General features: G+C 39.5%; 4 protein-coding genes and 1 long non-coding RNA gene across 9 annotated transcripts in view; 2 read left to right on the forward strand and 3 right to left on the reverse strand.

The window, feature by feature from the left end:
- Positions 1–2,996, reverse strand: part of LOC106790829 (zinc finger and BTB domain-containing protein 49-like) — a 4,458-nt gene extending 1,462 nt beyond the window's left edge. Inside the window, exons 1-3 of one of the 4 annotated variants that reach the window (XM_014756008.1) lie at positions 2,765–2,996; positions 1,086–1,433; positions 121–970 (exon numbers count right to left, since the gene is read on the reverse strand). In XM_014756008.1, coding sequence (XP_014611494.1) covers positions 121–970; positions 1,086–1,412 — 1,177 coding nt within the window. In that variant the 5' untranslated portion in view covers positions 1,413–1,433; positions 2,765–2,996. Of the gene's footprint in view, positions 1–120; positions 971–1,085; positions 1,434–1,738; positions 2,458–2,764 lie in introns of those variants that run through there. The other 3 variants (XM_014756006.1, XM_014756010.1, XM_014756009.1) reach the window with 3 other exon arrangements.
- A 923-nt stretch (positions 2,997–3,919) lies between these two features.
- LOC106790814 (zinc finger and BTB domain-containing protein 24-like) lies at positions 3,920–13,847 on the reverse strand. Its single transcript, XM_014755984.1, has 3 exons — positions 11,362–13,847; positions 7,030–7,520; positions 3,920–6,937 (listed from the first exon to the last, which is right to left on the reverse strand). The coding sequence occupies exons 2-3, from the start codon at positions 7,500–7,502 to the stop codon at positions 5,578–5,580; spliced, it is 1,833 nt and encodes a 610-aa protein (XP_014611470.1). The 5' UTR covers positions 7,503–7,520; positions 11,362–13,847; the 3' UTR covers positions 3,920–5,577.
- On the forward strand, positions 9,743–12,328 carry LOC106790817. Its single transcript, XR_001382122.1, has 2 exons — positions 9,743–10,992; positions 11,099–12,328. It is a non-coding gene; the product is annotated as an uncharacterized LOC106790817 (long non-coding RNA).
- A 492-nt stretch (positions 13,848–14,339) lies between the features above and the next one.
- Positions 14,340–15,083, reverse strand: LOC106790816. Its single transcript, XM_014755988.1, has 2 exons — positions 14,819–15,083; positions 14,340–14,695 (listed from the first exon to the last, which is right to left on the reverse strand). The coding sequence occupies exons 1-2, from the start codon at positions 14,833–14,835 to the stop codon at positions 14,359–14,361; spliced, it is 354 nt and encodes a 117-aa protein (XP_014611474.1). The 5' UTR covers positions 14,836–15,083; the 3' UTR covers positions 14,340–14,358.
- Positions 15,084–15,234: 151 nt separating this feature from the next.
- Positions 15,235–18,672, forward strand: LOC106790815 (F-box-like/WD repeat-containing protein TBL1XR1). 2 transcript variants are annotated; one of them, XM_014755985.1, is made up of 6 exons: positions 15,235–15,623; positions 15,852–16,139; positions 16,555–16,901; positions 16,975–17,319; positions 17,405–17,773; positions 17,855–18,672. In XM_014755985.1, the coding sequence occupies exons 1-6, from the start codon at positions 15,566–15,568 to the stop codon at positions 17,984–17,986; spliced, it is 1,539 nt and encodes a 512-aa protein (XP_014611471.1). In that variant the 5' UTR covers positions 15,235–15,565; the 3' UTR covers positions 17,987–18,672. The 2 variants fall into 2 exon arrangements, with proteins under 2 accessions (XP_014611471.1, XP_014611472.1); XM_014755986.1 differs by having other exon boundaries at positions 16,579–16,901.
- Positions 18,673–18,883: the final 211 nt, after the last annotated feature.

Raw genomic sequence — 18,883 nt, forward strand, 5'->3', positions numbered from 1 at the left:
AGAGAGAGAGAGAGAGAGAGAGAGAGAGAGAGAGAGAGAAAGAGAAAGATAGAGAATAAAATATTACATTATATCACAAATTTCAGATTAAAATCTGTCGAGGTCGAAGTAGTATCTTACCAGCATTCTGACTTAATTCAGCTTTCACTCTCCTAGCAATATGACTCCTAGTATGTTTTCGCAAATGATCTTTTCTATAAAAGCCTTTACCACACTCTGTACACACATGACGTTTCTCGCCAGAATGTATTACAAAGTGCAACGTCAATTGTTCTTTTCTCTTGAAAGCTTTCAGGCACACAGTGCAGACATAAGGTCTTTCAGGATTATGACTTTGTTTGTGACGCGTCAAATGATCTTTTCTTTTAAGACCAGCTCCGCAAATGTCACAAACAAATCTTCGCTCCATAGTATGACCCAATAAATGTTGTTCCAGCAATTCTCGTTCAGGGTATGCCATATGACACTCAGGACAGCAATAAAGAGTAGAGCCATCTAAAGCAGTGGTCAATCGAATTTCTCCAGGTTTAGGGCGTGGTTTCTTTTCCTTTGGTGGCTTCTTCTTCTTCTTTTTCTTGTTGTTCGGAGACATCATGATATTAGGCGTAGTAGTGGTAGCAACTGCCACCGATGTGGTCTGCGCCATTTCAGATTCCTTCTTTATACTCTCTGCGGAATATTTGAGAAAATGATGTAAGCTAAGCGGCAAAGTACTGGCTGGTAAATGACTGAGGTAATCAGCAACAGTGGAGCCAGGCGTTGCCAGGGACTGCCAGGTTGCAGGCATCGTGGCAGGCGTTTGGGTGTGGGCGTGCTGTTGATGATGTTGATGCATCGTATAGTCCTGCTGTCCACCATTGGTAGCTGCATCCCCATTGCGCTGCTGCTCATCCCCCTTCTTATCCTTGCTTTTGTCCTTATCCTGTAGGAGATTGCAAACGTCCTGTTGATTTATAGTCTCGGTGGCTTGCTAAAAATTGGGATCGGCGATGGATTATTAGAGCTCTGAAGACCGTTTGAGTACGTCTGTAGATATTCAGAGTCTAACAAAAGGGGGACTTAGAGAGAACGATAAAAGATGTTACCTGATGATACGAACGTTTCTCTTGCATCCCAGGCGAATTGGAGGGTCTCTGTTGCACCGGCTGAGCTTGAGAATATGGCACATTGGGATAATGGTGGACGTTGCTGTTTGGATAATTAGCCTTGTTGTTCATCATCACTTGCGATTGAGAAGTCTGTACGCCGTTGGCCTCAGGACGGTACTTTCCCATAACCGGCACTCCGATTGGAGGCTGGTTGGGAAAATGATTAGCGTAACGCGCGCTAGCACCACCGGAGCTGTCGGTCGCGAACTGATGGATACTCGGTATAGTGCCGGGAAAGTGGCCTCCGAACGGCGGGAAATTCATTGCAAACCGTCAATCATATACCTGAAACGTTAATGAAATCGTGAATAGAATTCGCGTAAGGATTAGGATGGATGGAAGGGTGGAGGAGGGGAGCTGTATGCAGGGAAGCAAGAGATGGGGTATGGGGGGGGAGAAGAGGGGGAGATAGATAGAGAGAGAAAGATAGAGAGAGAAAGAGAGAGAGAGAAAGAGAGGAGATAGAGAGAGAAAAGAAGAGAAGCTCGTCGGATAAAGAAAAGAGGATAAGAGAATAAAGTTTTCAGGCGCGGTCACGCACATCGAACCGTCAGCGTCAAGTTAGTCAAGAGAGAGAGATATTTACTCACAGCAACGACGTCCCTTTCCCCATGGTTTTCTCGTCGTCTCTCGTTGGTCGAGCACTTTTCTCGGGGAATTCACCTCCCGTCGAGACAGACACACGATTACGACGCGAATGATCACGACGGTATATCCCCTTCCAAGTAGTAGAACAGTGCTCACTCTCTTTCTCTCTGTCTCTCTACTCCCTTCGCTCGCGAGACTTTCGCATGAGGATAATTTTTATTGTCGTCGTCGTCGTCGTAATTGCCGTTGCGTTGGGTTGCGTTTCGTTGCCACCACCGCCGTCGTCGTGGTCGTGGTCGTGGTGGTCAGTTAAGTTTAAGGATATACGCGAAGACGAGATGCCGTGTGTATTCGAGATCGAGAGGATCCGGCGCACCGGGAAGTGCACGGCTTGGAAGAACGTACTCTCCGGACGGTGGGGAGAAGGGAAAAAACGAAGAGCCTACTGTGTAGCGGCCGGGATCGTCGCGACGCGGCGACGACGGCGGGGTGGCCTGTCGAAGGGAGTGAGAGAACGCGAGACCGAGACCGAGAGAGTGAGAGAAATAGAAGGGATGGGGAGAATGATCGTTAGGGGGATGGGCAGGGCGCGTTTGTGTGTGCGGAAACTCGAAGGAAGACGAGACGACCCGAAGAGTCAGGGGGAGGGTAAGCGCGAAGAGGACTCTAGCGTGGCTAAACGACTGAGAGAGAGAGAGAGAGAGAGAGAGAGAGAGAAAGAGAAAGGACGCGATGGGGGAGACTTTGCGAGAAAGAGATAGACAGAGAGAGAGAAGGGGGTGAGGAAAGAGGGGGAAGGCGTCTTTTCCCCTCTCGGCGCGCCCGCGCGCGCCCCCAGTCGATACGCGGGGGCCGAATTCGCACGAAATTCAGCAGAAAATGGCCGTGCACGGGAGGTTTCCCCGACGCTCTCTCGAGGATCAGAGAGACAGAGACAGAAAGAGAGAAAGAGAGCGAGAGAGAGATAGAGAGAGAAATAGAAAGAGAGAAAAATTTCTCTCCTCGCGCTGCGGCCGCTGTTAGCTTACCATTTATCTCAGCAGGCACCACCTCGTGCTCGCCGTTCGCTTGTACAAAGAAGTCAGATTTTTTCCACTATGATGAAAATCCAAAAATCCTTAGGGCCTGGAGGAAAAAAAGGATGCCCAGTGACGACGTAGTGTGCGTACCGTTGACACCTGTCCCTCAAGTCTCGGCGCCCCCACCCCACCCCACGTCCGCCCTCTACTGTACCAGCCTCTTAACTATTTTTTCTCTCTCCTGGCCCTCCTCCTCCTCCTCCTCCACCTCTTCCTCTTTTACCTCCACCTCTTCATCCTCCTCCTCCACCAGCACCACCTCCACCTCCTGTTCGCGGCCGCGCCGGCGAAAATACCCGAATCCGTTGGGGTTTTAACTTCGAATCGCTCCCGGCGACCTGCCATTACGTTCCCTCTTCTTCCCCTCCCATCTTCCCTTGCAACAACCACTCTTTCTCTTTCTCTCTCTCTCTCTCTTTCACTCGCTCGAAAGATACTAACCACGCGAATTTTCGATCGCGAAATCTTCGATTATCGATTCTAACTTTAACAAAAGATTCACCTTCGATATCGAGTCAATTAGGTTTTTTTCTTTTTTTCGATATTAATCATTAATTATGATTTTTTACATATTTTGTATATAATATTTAATGTATATGCATGTATATATATATATATATATATATGTATGTATGTATATATATTTTTTTTCTCATCGATTTTGATTTTTTTTTTATTTTTTTACAAACATGTTATTTTATTTTTTTTTTGTGTTCTATTTTTTAAATCTGCCACAGGATAATTTAACAAATGCGCTCATTCGACGATTGGCGCGAAATTTGGCCGGGCAATTCGTTGTTTTATTTTTGTATTAAATGTATTCTTTATTTTTCTCCTCCAATATTTATGTAAGTAACAATGAAAATGACTTATAAACTATCCATAATTTCTACGATAATAATAATAATAATAATAATAATAATAATAATAATAATAATAATAATAATAATGAGCTCTATTTAATAAAGAAATAATAATCATTATCATCATAATAATAATAAAATAATAATTATATTTCTTTTACAACTATTTTTCCCGATGCCAGTTACCTTATACTTACAATGCGATTTTTTTTTCTTTCTTTTTTCATGAATTTTTTCTCTCTTTTTTTTTTTTTCTTTATTATACATTCGCTTCTACTCAACAATTTCCCGAGTCACTTAAATTTCATTTTCATTCATTTTAAATGATTATTTTTTTTCAATGAAATATCGTCGTCAAACTTTCTTGATAGAAATTACAACTGTGCTTTGAAGATTCCACTTCTAAATATGACGATGTATTAACATAAAGAAAAGCATTTCTTAATATCCGTATAAAAATTGTACAATTGGTTGATTGGTTCATTCAAAAAAATCAAAGCTAAGAATGATAAAAAAAAAAAATTGACGAATAATTCGAGATTATGAAATATTTGCAAAATGTGTAAATGTTGGCTTTGCTTTGTTGTCCTTTCCACATATATATGTTCTTCTTCCACATAAATGCATCAAATAATATATAGAAATTAATTGTAAACTTATTTCTCTTTCTTTTTTTAATCGGATAAAACCATATATGTATTCCTCGTGCGAATGGCAAACATAGTATATATACTTTTGCAAAATATTCCGCATTTAATTTGATTTCTACATGCAATTATCTCATAATCTTTAATCCAATTTATGCGATGTAACGAATCACATTAAAATACATATTAAGTGGTTCGCGCGCCACTTATTATTGTAAAAATATACACTAATCATTGTCATTAATTTATAAATGAGAACAATTTATGATTACACTTTTCTTTTATGTTTTGCAACAACTTCAATAATAGATTTCTACGTAATACTAAATTAAAATCAAACGATTGATTACTCTTTCTCCCTTTCTTTTTTTTCATTTTCTTTTTCATCCCTTTACTTTATCTCGGATTGCGTGTAGACTAAGCAAATTAATAAATAAAACATATCACTTTATATTTGCACATCACAGTAATCCTCCGTTTAGGGATGAAAAACTGTTATATTTACAGGGTTTTATTTTTTTTTGTTTCTTTTTTATTATTTTTTCATTTTCTCTTATTATTTCATTTATTCAAGAGAAATAATGTTAGCCCCAAACTCGATTGCCTTTGTCCTTCGGCGAATCCAGTTCGTGGTTTCAAAAATATATATATTTTTTTTATCTATTTATATAAGTGTATGTTTAAATATATATATACATATACGTATATGTATATACTTATATGTACATATATATATATATTATATATATGTATATATGGATATATATACATTATATATGTATGCATATATTCATATATATTTATATATATATATATAAATTTCTTCATTTATATATAACGCGTGCGTCATGGAACTGGATTGGCGACGAAAACATTTTATATCGTGCGATTCATTCGCACCTTCACACGTACGCTATAACGTGTACGCAAAAAAAAAAAAGAAAATTCGAATAAACGAGCCTTTTTGTTCGTGGTTCAGCTCGGTGCGCTTTAAAAGATGATTGTAAATATAAATTATTCCGGCCTAGCCACGACGCGGTTTAAGGTCCAAGCTGATATCATTTTTTTTTTCTTTTATGTAATCACTACTAGGCAACAATGACCATCATCAACAAAATTTCTTGCACGATATCAATTAAAGAATTTCGATAAGAATTCAATCTGCTAGAACTCCTTGTCTAACACGACCCCTAGCCTGTTGATGATTGAATCTGTAGTACCGCCCGGCTTGACTAGGGGCGGTATGCTGTTGCTAATGCTGCTGTTGTTGTTGAGGTTGCTGTTGTTGAGGTTGTTGCTGTTGTTGCTGCTGCTGCTGCTGTTGCTGCTGCTGTTGTTGTTGTTGCTGTTGTTGCTGCTGCTGCTGTTGCTGTTGTTGCTGTTGCTGCTGCTGTTGTTGCTGATGATGCAACATCGCCATTGCACCTGTTTCAGCAGCAGTCGGCAGCACAACGGTAGACTGTTCGCTGACAGAAATTTGATGAATCTGAGCTTGAGAGCCCTGTCCTACTTGTATTTGAATTTGCTGAAGCTCTGGTACGGAGGATTGTTGTTGCATTTGCTGTTCAGTTTGTTGCTGTGCTTGTTCTACTTGTTGCTGATTTTGCGAAGTATCAGCCGTATTTAGTGGATCTTCTTTAGCACGTTTAGCAAGATGAGATCTTGCATGCTTTCTTAAATGGTCTTTTCTATAGAAAGCTTTTCCACATTCGCTACACACTTCGGTTTTTTGTCCAGAATGTATAACAAAGTGAAGATTGAGATGCTCTTTTCGCTTAAACCCTTTCATGCAGACAGAGCAAATAAACGGTCTATCGGGATTATGACCAAGTTTGTGTCGTTCTAAATGTTCTTTTCGCTTCAAGCCAGCACCGCAAATATCGCAGATAAACCTCCTCTCTATTTTATGACCAATAAGATGTTGTTCCAATAGTTCTTTCTCTGGATAAGCCATGTTGCATTGAGGGCAACAAAACAGAGTGGTACCATCTAAGGCAGTAACAATACTAACTTGACCGGGCTTTGGCTTTTTTGGTTTTGGAGGCTTTTTCTTATATTTCTTTTTTCTTTTAGGTTTTGCTCCTGGTTCTTGTTCTTCGACAACATCAGGAAGAATCGTCTCACCTCCGGCTACCGTAATCTGTACAGCTTGTTCTCCAGATGGCATACTGCCAGAAGCATCTAAGCCATCCGCGCCCAAAGGACTCGATTCTATGTTCGCTTCTCTTTTTATCGTTTCTGTTGAAAATTTGAGAAAATGCTGTAAGCCGAGAGGCAAGGTACTAGCGGGTAACCTTGAGAGATAATCAGCAACAGTAGAACCTGGTGTTGCCAGACTTTGCCATCCTGCAGGCATTGCAGTAATGAACTCTTCATTACTTTGATTTCCTTGATTTTTGACTGTTCCTCTTTTAATAAGAGCAACCGGAGTTGTGCCTTCTTTCACATCCTCCTTAGACTCTTCCATTCCTTCTCTTAAAATCAAATCTTGTGGTATTTGCGCAACCACAGTCAATCCCTCTGGTGCTCCTGGAAGTTGTACTGTTTGCTGAATCGTCTGTTGTGATGTGGTAGTTACTGCCACTGATGTACTTTGTGTTGTTTGATCCGATCTATCAGAAATAAAATAAAAACGATGTTACAATTGACAAGTAAAAAAATAATAAAATAAAAATAAGAATATTTGAAATATGACGATTCTTACGTTTGCGTTGTTGCCACAGTATTTTGTGGCTGAACTTGAATCTGGAGACCATCCGTGCCTTGTTGTTGACTATAGGCAACGGTAAGGACAGTCGCTGCACCTTGGGGAAATTGTCCCAACGAAATAGGTGCAATATGATATTTGGGTTGGTCCCCGCTGTTTCCGCTTTGAGAAACACTGGGATTAACCACCTGAATTTGAACAGTTTGTTGCTGTTGCGTTCCATCTTTTCCAGGTACAGTTATAGGCAGCGTAATGATTTGCTGTTGTTGGTTATTGCCTCCTTGAGCAACAGCAAACCCGTTAGGGTCAACTGGTCTTAAATAATGAACGCCACCCTCTCCACCTGATAAAACGCCGACGACTTGACCACCAGTAGTTAAATTTTGTGCAAATTTCGCTGTTGCAAATTGGTGAACAGCGCCCGGTTGTAACGAGCCTGTGGCAAAGCCAGGAAAAGGCGTGAAATTCATCTTTAACCGATGTTACGTCTGTTGAAAAAGAAAACAAATAAATACATACATTAGTAAATAATAATTGTAATCAAAGATATATATTATATAATTATTATTAGATATCCTATGTATCATATCTAATGTTCTATTTACGTTTGAATTTAAATATGAAATGTAAGAAAGAAATCAATTGGGATTTATGATTGATTCTAATTAAATCATTTTTTCCAAAGTTCATATTCCTCAAGTACTCTATACAATACATGTCGTTTGCAAGATTTGCCCTCAAGTCTTTTTACTATTACTTATTCTCATTTCTATCAAGACCAAAGTTGCTATAAGTAAACCAATCGACATTTCCTCTTCCTCCACCTCTGTTCGTCTTTAACACGTCTATTTATATTCGAGTGAATGCTCGTGTATAAACCCCTTCCCTCTTCTAGCCACCCAGAACGCATCCCACAATCCTCCCTCTCTTTTTCTCTCTATTTCCATGCCTACACAACAACACAACATCTATCGAAAGTGTATGTTATAAAAGTGGTGTAGTAAGCGGTAGGGAGTCAAAAGGCAACTCGTCGTCGTTGTCGGTCGTGTTCTCTCGTGCGGAGGTGGAAGTGCCACCGTGAGTAGAGTGTGTCGGGGTGGTGGGGTTGGGGTGAGGGAAACCCCCACTTCACCCCTCCCCCACCACAAAAGGGATCTGGGAGCAGGGAGGATGGTCGCCGAAGTGGCCCAGGATTACACCCCACTCCACTCCACACTCCACCACGCTCGTTGCAACTATGGGGTAGGAGCAAAAAGAGGATAGGGGGGAAGGCATAGGTGGGAAAGCGGGATCCCACCGCGAAATAGAGCCCCGATCTTTCGCTCCCTCCCTTCTCTCAGCCTCCACCACCGATCTTCCTCCTTCCTACCCGTTATCATCTCTTTCTTTCTTCTCATTCTCTCTCTCTCTCTCTCTGGTTCATTCGTTTTACCACTCTCCCTCTCTTTATATTCTCTCCATTCTTTCTCTCCCCTTCTGACACCAACTCCACTACAGCGTAAAGTAGTAACACGTATCGTGCGGGAGAGACCAAAGAGAGAAAGAAAGATACGTATAGCAGAGAGAGGAGAGACGAAAGAGAGAGAGAAGAGAGGAGAGAGAGAGAGAGAAAAGAGAGACGAAAAGCTCAGGATGGGGTAGGGGCACGCGTCAAGAAAGAAGGGAGACAAGCCACGACACTACCGGAAACTCCCAGGGGAGGGGAACGCGAAATATCGGGAGAGAGAGAACGAGAGAAAGAGAGAGAGAATAGGGAGAGGGAGCAGAGTGTAGTAGACACTGTGGTAGACGAAGTGGGACACGACGGCGACGTTTGCCCTTGTTTCGGAACGCACTCGTTGGAGGGAAGGAAGGTAAAAGAGAGAGAGTGAGAGCCAGGAAGCATTAGATAGAGAGAGAGAAAGGTTAGGTTTGTTACCCGTGGTGCCGCCTTTAGCACCGCCGTACGCCACCAAGAAGGGTGTCGCGCGGCCTATAACCGAGAGGAGAGAGATCCTCTCCCACGTCCTCTCCTCCTCGTTATTCCCTCGCGATTCCTTCGATTGCCACGACGCGACGCAACGCGAACACGCGAATACCGCCAAAATAATAATGGATAGGTAATTTTATCTCGATAATAAGCAGCCCCTTTTCGACTGTTGGACGTTTGGCTTTTTCGTCGTCGGCGAAACGGCGAGTGCGACTGACCGCTCGGCCGAGGCCGTCGGTCTCCTTTGCAAGACGCGCATGTCGTAATGGCGTCGATTCTCTTAAGGCTCGCTGCGCCTGCCTCTTTCTCTCTCTCTCTCTCTCTCTCTCTCTCTTTCGAAAGAGAAGCAGCACGCGCGCGCGCGCACGTACGCAACACGAGAGAGAGAAATATATCGTCGTCCGTCCTACTACGCGAATACCAAATTAACACACAACGCGCGAGATATACCTACTTTCCCTTAATGCATTTATTTATCGCTTTCCTTTCTCTCTATATATTTTTTTTTGTTCGTTCCTTTTCTTTCTCTTTCTTAATACTCTATTATTCAATTATAAAGATTATCGCTTTTCCTCCATCTTTCTTTTATGTAACACGTTTTCGAACGACGAACGAACGAACGACCGCGCGTGTGTGTGTGTGTGTACGCGTGTATCTCGGTCCTTTATTATCCCGTTCAACTCGAGGGACGCCGTTCGGCGAATGGAACGACGGGGCATGGCTGCTGCTGCCTACCGTTGTATTCGTCGGTCGTCGTCGTCGGCGGCGGCGTTGCTGTTGCAACCAGCATAATTCTTTCTTCGATTAATTTTGTCCTATTACCACCATGAAATTATAAATATTATGATGACTAGATAAAATAATATTAACGCGTCCACGTTGTGTTGTTCTTAGATTCCATTGTTTGATTATGTCTCGATAAAATGGAAAGTCAAAAAAGCGGAAATGAATGATGGGTAATATTTAGTAGCGGCAATGACGTGGCCGGAAATGACCGAATCATGACGTGGCCGTAAATGATCGAATCATGACGTGGCAAACACGTAGTAGCACGGGAAAACCAATCGGATGCTCGAAGAACGGAAATCGAACGCGTTGTCCTCGTGATGCTTGCTCGGCCGCCATGACGCAAAGGATACTGTGCTTGCTTTCCTTCTACATGGCGACCTAGCCGACGGCTTTATTTTCTCTCGACGAATGCAATTGCTGTTTCTCTCTCTCTTCTCTTTCATACACACACATACAGCAGCAGCAGGCAGACACATATATACATATTTTCTGTCTCACTCTCTCGCTAAGAGCGTTCCTCTCCTCTTTCTCGAACGTGGGGCTGGCTTCTCCCGCGACGGTACACGGGTGTCCACCACCTCCATCGTCTCTTCCTCTCCTCCTCTTCCTCTCTCACTCCCTTTTCCATGTCGTTCTTTCGCGATCGGAGTGGAATGCGCTCTATGAGAGGAGAGGGAGATGGAGAGAGAGGGAGGAAATAGGAAGATGCTTGGTGAGAAGAGTCGCCCGAGACCCATACACACACACACATCATACATAGCGCAGGCATAACACACGTGGATATAGAAAAATAAGTATAACATGGCGAAGGGTATATACGTGGGCAAGGTAAGGTAAAACGAGACAAGGCAAGCAAGCAGACAAATAAGCAGGTAAGCAAGTAGGTAGGCAAGGCAAGCCAAGCCAAGGTAAGACAAGGCAAGGCAAGGCAAGCAGGCAGGCAGGCAGGAAACAAGCCAGGGCTATGCCATCGGAGAGGAGCACGGGCAGGGCTGTTGTTTACACCCCCACCTCGTTGGGTTAGAGGCAGAGATGCCACACGGAGGGGCCTCCGAGACCTCGGCGGGCACCCACCACCACGCAATTTCCAACCCCACCAGCCTCTCAACCACTGTCCGCACCTCCGACCAACCCCACCAAAGCCTGCCCGAGCCAAGCCGTCAGCCACGACGAGGGCCCCGCGACGATTTTAGTGTCTTGGGGTGGGTGCTCTCCGTGGGCCACCGTTTCGCGGTTTCTCTCTTAAATCGTGGCACGCCTTTCTCTATCTCATTCTCATTCTCTTTCTAAGTTTCTTTATTCTCGTAGATCTTCGAGAAAAACGTGACAAAAGGTGCATTACGACGAACTATTATTATAAGGAGTGTGAACGAGTGAGAGTGTGGCGAGGAGAACAACAAAGCGAGCTAACGAGTGAGTGAACGACGAACAACGAAAGAGGAAGGAAAAAAAAGAAAGCATCCAAAAGAGAAACTGGGGAAAGAGAAACGCGCCGTGCTGAGGTTCAATGGAGAAAAAAAAAAAGAAGAAGATTCTTCTACTTCCTTTCCATTCTTTCTTGTCCTACTTACCCCGCACGAAGAAGTAGTAGACAGAGAGAAAAAGAGAGAACGCGGACGCCTGCCTTTGGCGATGTTCTTCTCTTCCGAAACCCACCGACGTCGTCGTCGTCCTCGGTCACAACGATCTAACAATGTTCCCTTGTGTTAATACAAATTTATCAAGACTGTTCGAACGAGCAGTTAAAGGCAGTTTGTTGCTGGCTTGAAAATGAACGAACGAACGAACGTACGGGCGAGCGAACGACCGACCGAGCGAACGAACCGAGTGTACGTATGTGTATGCACGTACGTACGTACGTACGTACGTCCGTTTGTTTGTCCGTCCGCACGTATGCGCGTCTGTCTCTTCTCTCAGTCGTGTTCCGTTCTGTTCTCTCGAATTCTCGCCTCCTTGCGTACTCAATCTCCTCCTCAGCGCGTAAAACGTCGCCGTTGCGAGGTGTACTTTCTCATTTCTACGCTAAGCTGCTTGCTCGTTCGTTTTTCCTCGTTCGTACCCAGCTAGTAGCGTCGTTTGTCGTTGTCGTTGTCGTCGCGGTATTACTATTACACTATACTACCACTACCACCACTACTACTACTACACTACTACCGCCACCACACCACTGTTCTCAGCAACGTCCCCAGAGCACCGCCGTCGCCACCACCGTTCTCTCTCTCTATTCCTTCTTCCTCCTACTGCTGCTGCTGCTGTTACTATTAACTACTATTCCTTTTTCGATACTAGTGATGCTACTGATGGTAGTGGTGGTGCTGCTGTTGCTTCTCTCGTGACACGTCATGCGAAACACGCGCGTTCGAACTACACTCGGATTTGACGAATTTGTGCGATTTCTTCGATCAAATTTACATGAATAAAAAAGAAAGAGAAAGAGAGAGACAGACAAACGGAAAAAACCAAAAAATAGATTTCGAAACGAGGACGATCACGCGACACGATTATTTGGAAATAGAGAGAGAGAGAGAGAAAAAAAGAAATTGATATTTTCTTTTTCGTACAATTTAAGCCACGTCCCGAGTGAAATTTGGTTAGGTGAGCAACGCAAGTATACGCGTTTCCGGTTTTTACGACAACGACGAATCGCACTCGATGGTCGTGCACGATCAACTCTCTCTCGATCGGTTGGTCGGTAAGAAGCGGGACTTGCTTTCCGTTCAACCAGGTGAAATGAATTCGAGTTAACGGTACATGCACGACTCGACAAGCGGGCAAAATACAACCACATGCGTTCGACTTACTCTCCGTGTGACGCCTCCTTGTCGCCTCGTTCCAAGCCAATCCGATCGCAAGAATCCAAAGTTTTTCTTCGTATCCTCTTGTCCACTACTTGCTTTTTTATTTCCCTTACTTCGGATATCACCTTCTTCCTCTTCTTCCCTTTTTTTATTTACTTTGCCAAATATTCTCTTTTCGATCGATTCAATTAATTAATTAACACGATACTTCATTAATTAATTAAGTAATTAATTCGCTCGTTCATTCATCGAACGAAAAACTGCATTAATGTCGAGCCTCCCAATTATAGATGCGCGCGCATTCGTTCCCACGAGAGCGTCTCGGAGATAAGTTTTGTGGGTTAGTTTTGTCGCGATAACGAAATTGATGCTTCCCTTTTATTTTATATTATTTACTTACTTTCCTCTAATACATCGTTTTTTATTACGTATTTCCTAATTGTTCCTTTTAATTCCTTCTTCTTTATATGTTAAAGTCAGTCTTGATAATTAGTTTCATTGTTCACTCAATTTTAACCATTATGTATGTTTTTATACTATTTTGAAAAATTTTGGTAGATCAAATGATAAAATGGTATAGCAGAACATGATTCTTCACTCAACATCCTATCGAGATATATGATTAACTATGGCGATAGGTTATGTGCACGCTTTCACGTTAATTAATCATACGAAAGTGTGAAACGAAAAAAGGAAACACAAAAAACAAAAGAAGAAAATACGCGCCTTTTACTGGTGTACCTTGTAAGATTCTTAAATTAATTAAACGCTCCTGTGTTTTTTATTTGATTCATTATAATGGCAATGTTTTTATCCGCACAAGTAATGCACTATTTAAATCAAAATAATCGAGAAAAAAACTAAGTACTGTTATACTTCCTCCTCAATATGCACGCGTGTCCTAGCCATGCGGATACATTGAGAAACAAATGTAAGGTCGATTGTGCGCATGCGCGTTTCTCTTCTTTTACTAAATGTTGGCGATTAAAACGTTTTCTGATTGGTGCTCGAGGTTTAGTCAGAACGCGCGTATATCGAATTCCTGCTACAGCTGGTCTTAAGTCTAATTTACAATTTTTCGCCTTAAGGCGGGAACATTTAAAATTAGAAACACGGCTTGCAATGTTTACAAACACAACTTTAAATCACTTTGAATGCAATGCAATCCACTATGAATATCCGAGATATTTTATCTTTTTTATCTTTTTTTTAGGTTACAGAAAATTCATTATTACAATTCATCGTGACGAACGATTATTCAATAAATGAAATATAATAAATTAAAATAAACATATAATTTTTTATTGTTCGAAAATAAAAAATATATTCAGTCAATCCTATTTCATTTTATTTATTTGATGACTATTCCTCTCCATTATATATAATTTATAAAAATGTAATATTTTTGCCAAATACTTTTATCACAAATCATTATTATTAATATGTATCAATACTAGAATTATAACTATTATAACAATCAATTGTATATGACATCCTATTTGATATAACTTTGGTACCAAAGAAATAAATTTTGTAATTGATGATCAAGATGGATTATCATTTTTAAATTGAAATAACAATATAATTTAAGTTACTAAAAATGATCAATAACCAATTTAATGTAACTTTCGACATCGAACTAAATTTAGAAATCTTAGTAGAGTAGTAGTGTTATACTAATACTTTAAAAAATTATCCCAAAGGAATGATTTAAACGTAACTGAAAAATATATCTAATAAATATATATATATATATACCTACAATTATTATTAATATGCTTCAGATCTTTGTATACGTTCCATGTGCAATGAAAATAATAATTTATTGGTTTCGTAATAGAAGGGGTTCTCTGTTACGCTGAGATCAGGCCTATATTCGTTGGTGTAACTACTTGAACTAGATCCACAAGTATCATGCATGGGCGAGTTGTTTTGCGATGGTTCTGAATAATTTGGAGAACAATAAATATTCGAGTTTCCCCATTCAGATTCCATACTTTCTGGTGCACCTTTTTGTAGGCCTGACAGGCTGTTGATATGAAGGTTATTTATTCTTTTACTCAGCGGCACAAAATCAGCCGATTCTTCCTCGACACGTCCACGTTTTCTAACAATCGATAACATTCAAGATAAATCAATTTACACGAGATCAAAAACAATATATTCCTGAAGTTTTTTAATATAGGTTATATTATTAAGAATTAAGTAAAAAAAAGAAAAAAAACCTCACCTATTATTCCGGGTCATTTTTAGTTATTTATTTATCGTCCGAAAACTTGTTACTTTTTTTTTCGTTAACAATTTTTGTACTATTTGTAATATAAATGGGCACCGTTCCATAAACAAATTATCCAACATGTGTTAATGTCAAAGTTTGTTTTATCATAATATTTGACTTTCTTCTTAAGCTATACACCTTCAGATCGGATGATTAATAAAAAAGTAAACGTTTACAACAATGCAGAGTAAACGAAAGTGAATGCACTTTATAGATACGATTCTGAGTATGCAATTCTTGTCCAAGGATCGCCATCTAACGAGAAAAAAATTAATTTCGAAACAGTTTTTTGTCCAGATCATCGATGCAACGATTTACGAGAAAGGAAACTTACTAAAAATTAATGAACGATTTTTCTTATATTTATATTTTCATTTTAACGAGTAGTAACCTGTGGGTATTAAATATTAATTTGAAAAATCGATTAATCGACAATTTGGATGTTGCTTCGATGTTTTGTAAATAATTTTTTTACGATTATTTAAATTTGGAGAAAAAAAAATAGTTTTCGTCGTTATTAATGTTGAATCAGTTTACCGTTTTTTAGTTTGCGTGGAATTCGTTGGTCATCTGTGTATCTTTCTCGTGAGAATTCAACGCGGCAAATTTTAGCGTCGAAATATCAAAAAAAAAAAAAGGAAAGTTTTCGATGTGTCCGAACGTAAATATGTTATGTTAGTGCTGTGAAGGCCTTTAACGATGAGCTTCTCTAGCGATGAAGTCAACTTTTTAGTCTACCGCTATCTTCAAGAATCCGGTACGACTAATAACAACATTTGCTAACCTCTAACGTAGGACACTTAACAAATATGCACTTTATTTTTATTATCATATTTTTATAACAAACATTATTTCTCATGATTTGTCAAAGAAAAATTGTTGGTACAGTTAATTTTTATAATTAAAATATTGTATGCAAATAAAGATATATTTCTCATTGAGTTGTTAAAAAATTATAATATAAATATATATTTTTCAATTTTAGGATTTGTACATTCGGCATATACTTTTGGTATAGAATCCCATATAGCGCAGAGCAACATAAATGGTGCTCTAGTACCACCGGCAGCTCTCCTATCTATTTTACAAAAGGGATTACAGTATACCGAGGCAGAAATTTCTATCGGTGAAGACGGAACGGAACAAAGGATGGTTGAGTCGTTATCTCTCATTGATGCGGTCATGCCAGATATTGTTGCATCCAGACAGAATCAGATCAATCAACAGAAACAACAGATAAAAACAGAAGTTCAAGATACTAATGGAGAAGAAGGTTGTATAATTGTTACATTAACTTCTTTAATTAATTTTAACATACGGTATTAATGCCTGTACAACACCCTGGTTTACAAAAGTATTTCATTTTTGTAGATCTCTTTAATTCTCAGGCAGATTAACAGGCTGCTTGGTTTATTAGATATTTTGTGTTATTAAAAATCTACTAATCCAATCTATTTTTCTATAGGAAAGCACTTTCGTTTGTTATTTTAACAAGTAATCAATGAAGTACTTAGACTTTTTGGAAATTTAGATTGAGTTGGTTGACTTTAATTGTTTTATAAAAAATATCTATTTAACAGGAGCATACAAATATACACATGTACACGTACAGATTCCTATTCCATTAAATAGATGAATTTCAATTATCCATGAACTTGTGGAACATCTATTTGAACCTATATTTATAGTGGTGACATCAAATGATGGTGTAGGAACAAGCGATCGAGGTGCAGATAGAAATGAAATGGAAGTGGACGAACAGCAGCAAGGTACAGGGACTGGTGCTAATGCTAGTGCTGTTGAAATACCTGCTAGTAAGGCTACCAAGTTACGAGGGCACGAGTCTGAAGTTTTTATATGCGCTTGGAACCCTACCACCGATCTTTTGGCTTCTGGTTCTGGAGACAGCACTGCTCGTATTTGGGATATGTCTGATAATTCTCAGGCTCCTAATCAATTGGTTCTTCGTCATTGCATTCAAAAAGGTGGAACCGAAGTACCAAGTAACAAGGATGTTACTTCATTAGATTGGAAGGTATTTAATAAAAAAATGATTCTATTTAGAGATTGGTGCAGATATGTTAAAAGATATATTTTAATTATTCTAGTGCGATGGTACGTTGCTAGCAACCGGAAGTTACGATGGCTATGCACGTATTTGGACAACAGACGGAAGATTGGCATCTACTCTGGGCCAACACAAAGGTCCAATTTTCGCTTTGAAGTGGAACAAACGCGGAAACTACATTTTAAGTGCAGGTGTCGATAAAACAACTATTATTTGGGATGCCGAAAGTGGACAATGTACTCAGCAATTCAGTTTTCATTGTGCACCCGCATTGGACGTCGATTGGCAAACTAATACATCGTTTGCTAGTTGCTCTACGGATCAATGCATTCATGTATGCAGATTGAATGTAGATAAACCTATAAAGAGCTTCCAAGGTCATACGGTATGTATTATCGTTATCGTCATCGTCTATGATTTTTTATCTTACACAATTTCTATGAGATAATATCTTGTAATCAAACTTTTAGAACGAAGTAAATGCTATTAAATGGGATCCCCAAGGTAATCTATTGGCTAGTTGTTCGGACGATATGAGTTTAAAGATATGGTCTATGAAGCAAGATACTTGGGTACACGATCTTCAAGCTCATAGTAAAGAAATCTATACTATCAAGTGGTCTCCGACTGGTCCAGGAACGCATAATCCAAATATGAACTTGACGCTCGCTAGTGCATCATTCGATTCGACTGTAAGATTGTGGGATGTAGAAAGAGGAGCTTGTATACATACGCTCACGAAACATACCGAGCCAGTATACAGTGTGGCATTTAGTCCAGATGGCAAGTTCCTTGCTAGCGGAAGTTTTGATAAATGTGTTCATATTTGGTCAACTCAGGTAAATTCTTACGCATTGTTATTCAAGTTAATTTCGTTAACATTCGGATATTATAATGTTTCTCTCATTGTATTTTTGCAGAGCGGGTTATTAGTTCACAGTTACAAAGGTACGGGTGGAATATTTGAAGTATGCTGGAATAGCAGAGGTGACAAAGTCGGTGCTTCTGCATCGGATGGCAGTGTATTTGTTCTTGATCTTCGTAAACTGTGATCACGAACATAATTTATATTATTAATCTCCGATTCGTCATTTTCGTTACGCTTTTGCGTTATCTTTTCTCCGTATTTTCACCTATTCATGATTTGTACACATTTATTTCTTCTTCTTCTTCTTTTTTATTTTTTACATAAGGTTGTTATTATATAATTGCGTAAGAAAATGATACTAGACTACATTCATAATTTCATTAAGAATTAATAGTTAAAAAAGATTATTATTTGGGTGACACAAACATTTATTTTCTATAATGAATATAGAGGCATATACTGCGCGTGTAGAAAAAAAACAAGATCCTCGATGATATTAGTCGAATGTTTTTTTTAACTACAAATTTGTAATTGTTTTAAACAAAAAATTTCACTTTGGAGATTATCAAGGAAGTAATGTAATGTACATTAATTATATTTTCAACGATATACCGTGTACAGAGTCCAAGCGATTTAACAGTTTATATTTACAGATAAAAGCTAAAGTGTACTGTTCGCTACTAAATTTGACAAGAGTGTACTTTATAATGTAATAACTGTATGCTGGTGATACTAAATATTATTATAATAACATCGATAAACGATTATAAGAACAAAAGTGAAGAGAAAAAAAAAGACAAGAGAAAAAAACACAAGAACAAGAAAAGAAAAAAGAAAAAAAAAAAGAATATAATAAACTTTTATAAGGAATGATACGCTGGTATTGTTGTGTTGTCTTTCCAAAAAGGGTTCTCCAAGAATAATGATTAATTAATTAATATAATATTCTCAGGATACGTGGTTGTACATTAAATAAAATTTATTATCACGTTTAAAATCACCACATCGTACAACTTATATTAAAATTTGATATATATATATATATATATATATTCAGTCTACTGACAAAATTATATATATA

This window comes from Polistes canadensis, unplaced genomic scaffold, assembly GCF_001313835.1.
Source record: "Polistes canadensis isolate GaletaPanama2010 unplaced genomic scaffold, ASM131383v1 scaffold_262, whole genome shotgun sequence".
NCBI classification, from domain to species: domain Eukaryota; kingdom Metazoa; phylum Arthropoda; class Insecta; order Hymenoptera; family Vespidae; genus Polistes; species Polistes canadensis.

Excerpts from the sequence above, each read along its gene's own strand:
- LOC106790815 (XM_014755985.1), top strand. The coding sequence starts at position 15,566 with ATGAGCTTCTCTAGCGATGAAGTCAACTTTTTAGTCTACCGCTATCTT. Across the intron at positions 15,624-15,851 it reads CCGCTATCTTCAAGAATCCG|GATTTGTACATTCGGCATAT; the intron begins GTACGACTAATA and ends TTTCAATTTTAG. Across the intron at positions 16,140-16,554 it reads AGATACTAATGGAGAAGAAG|TGGTGACATCAAATGATGGT; the intron begins GTTGTATAATTG and ends CTATATTTATAG.
- LOC106790814 (XM_014755984.1), bottom strand. The coding sequence starts at position 7,502 with ATGAATTTCACGCCTTTTCCTGGCTTTGCCACAGGCTCGTTACAACCG. Across the intron at positions 6,938-7,029 it reads ACTGTGGCAACAACGCAAAC|ATCGGATCAAACAACACAAA; the intron begins GTAAGAATCGTC and ends TATTTCTGATAG.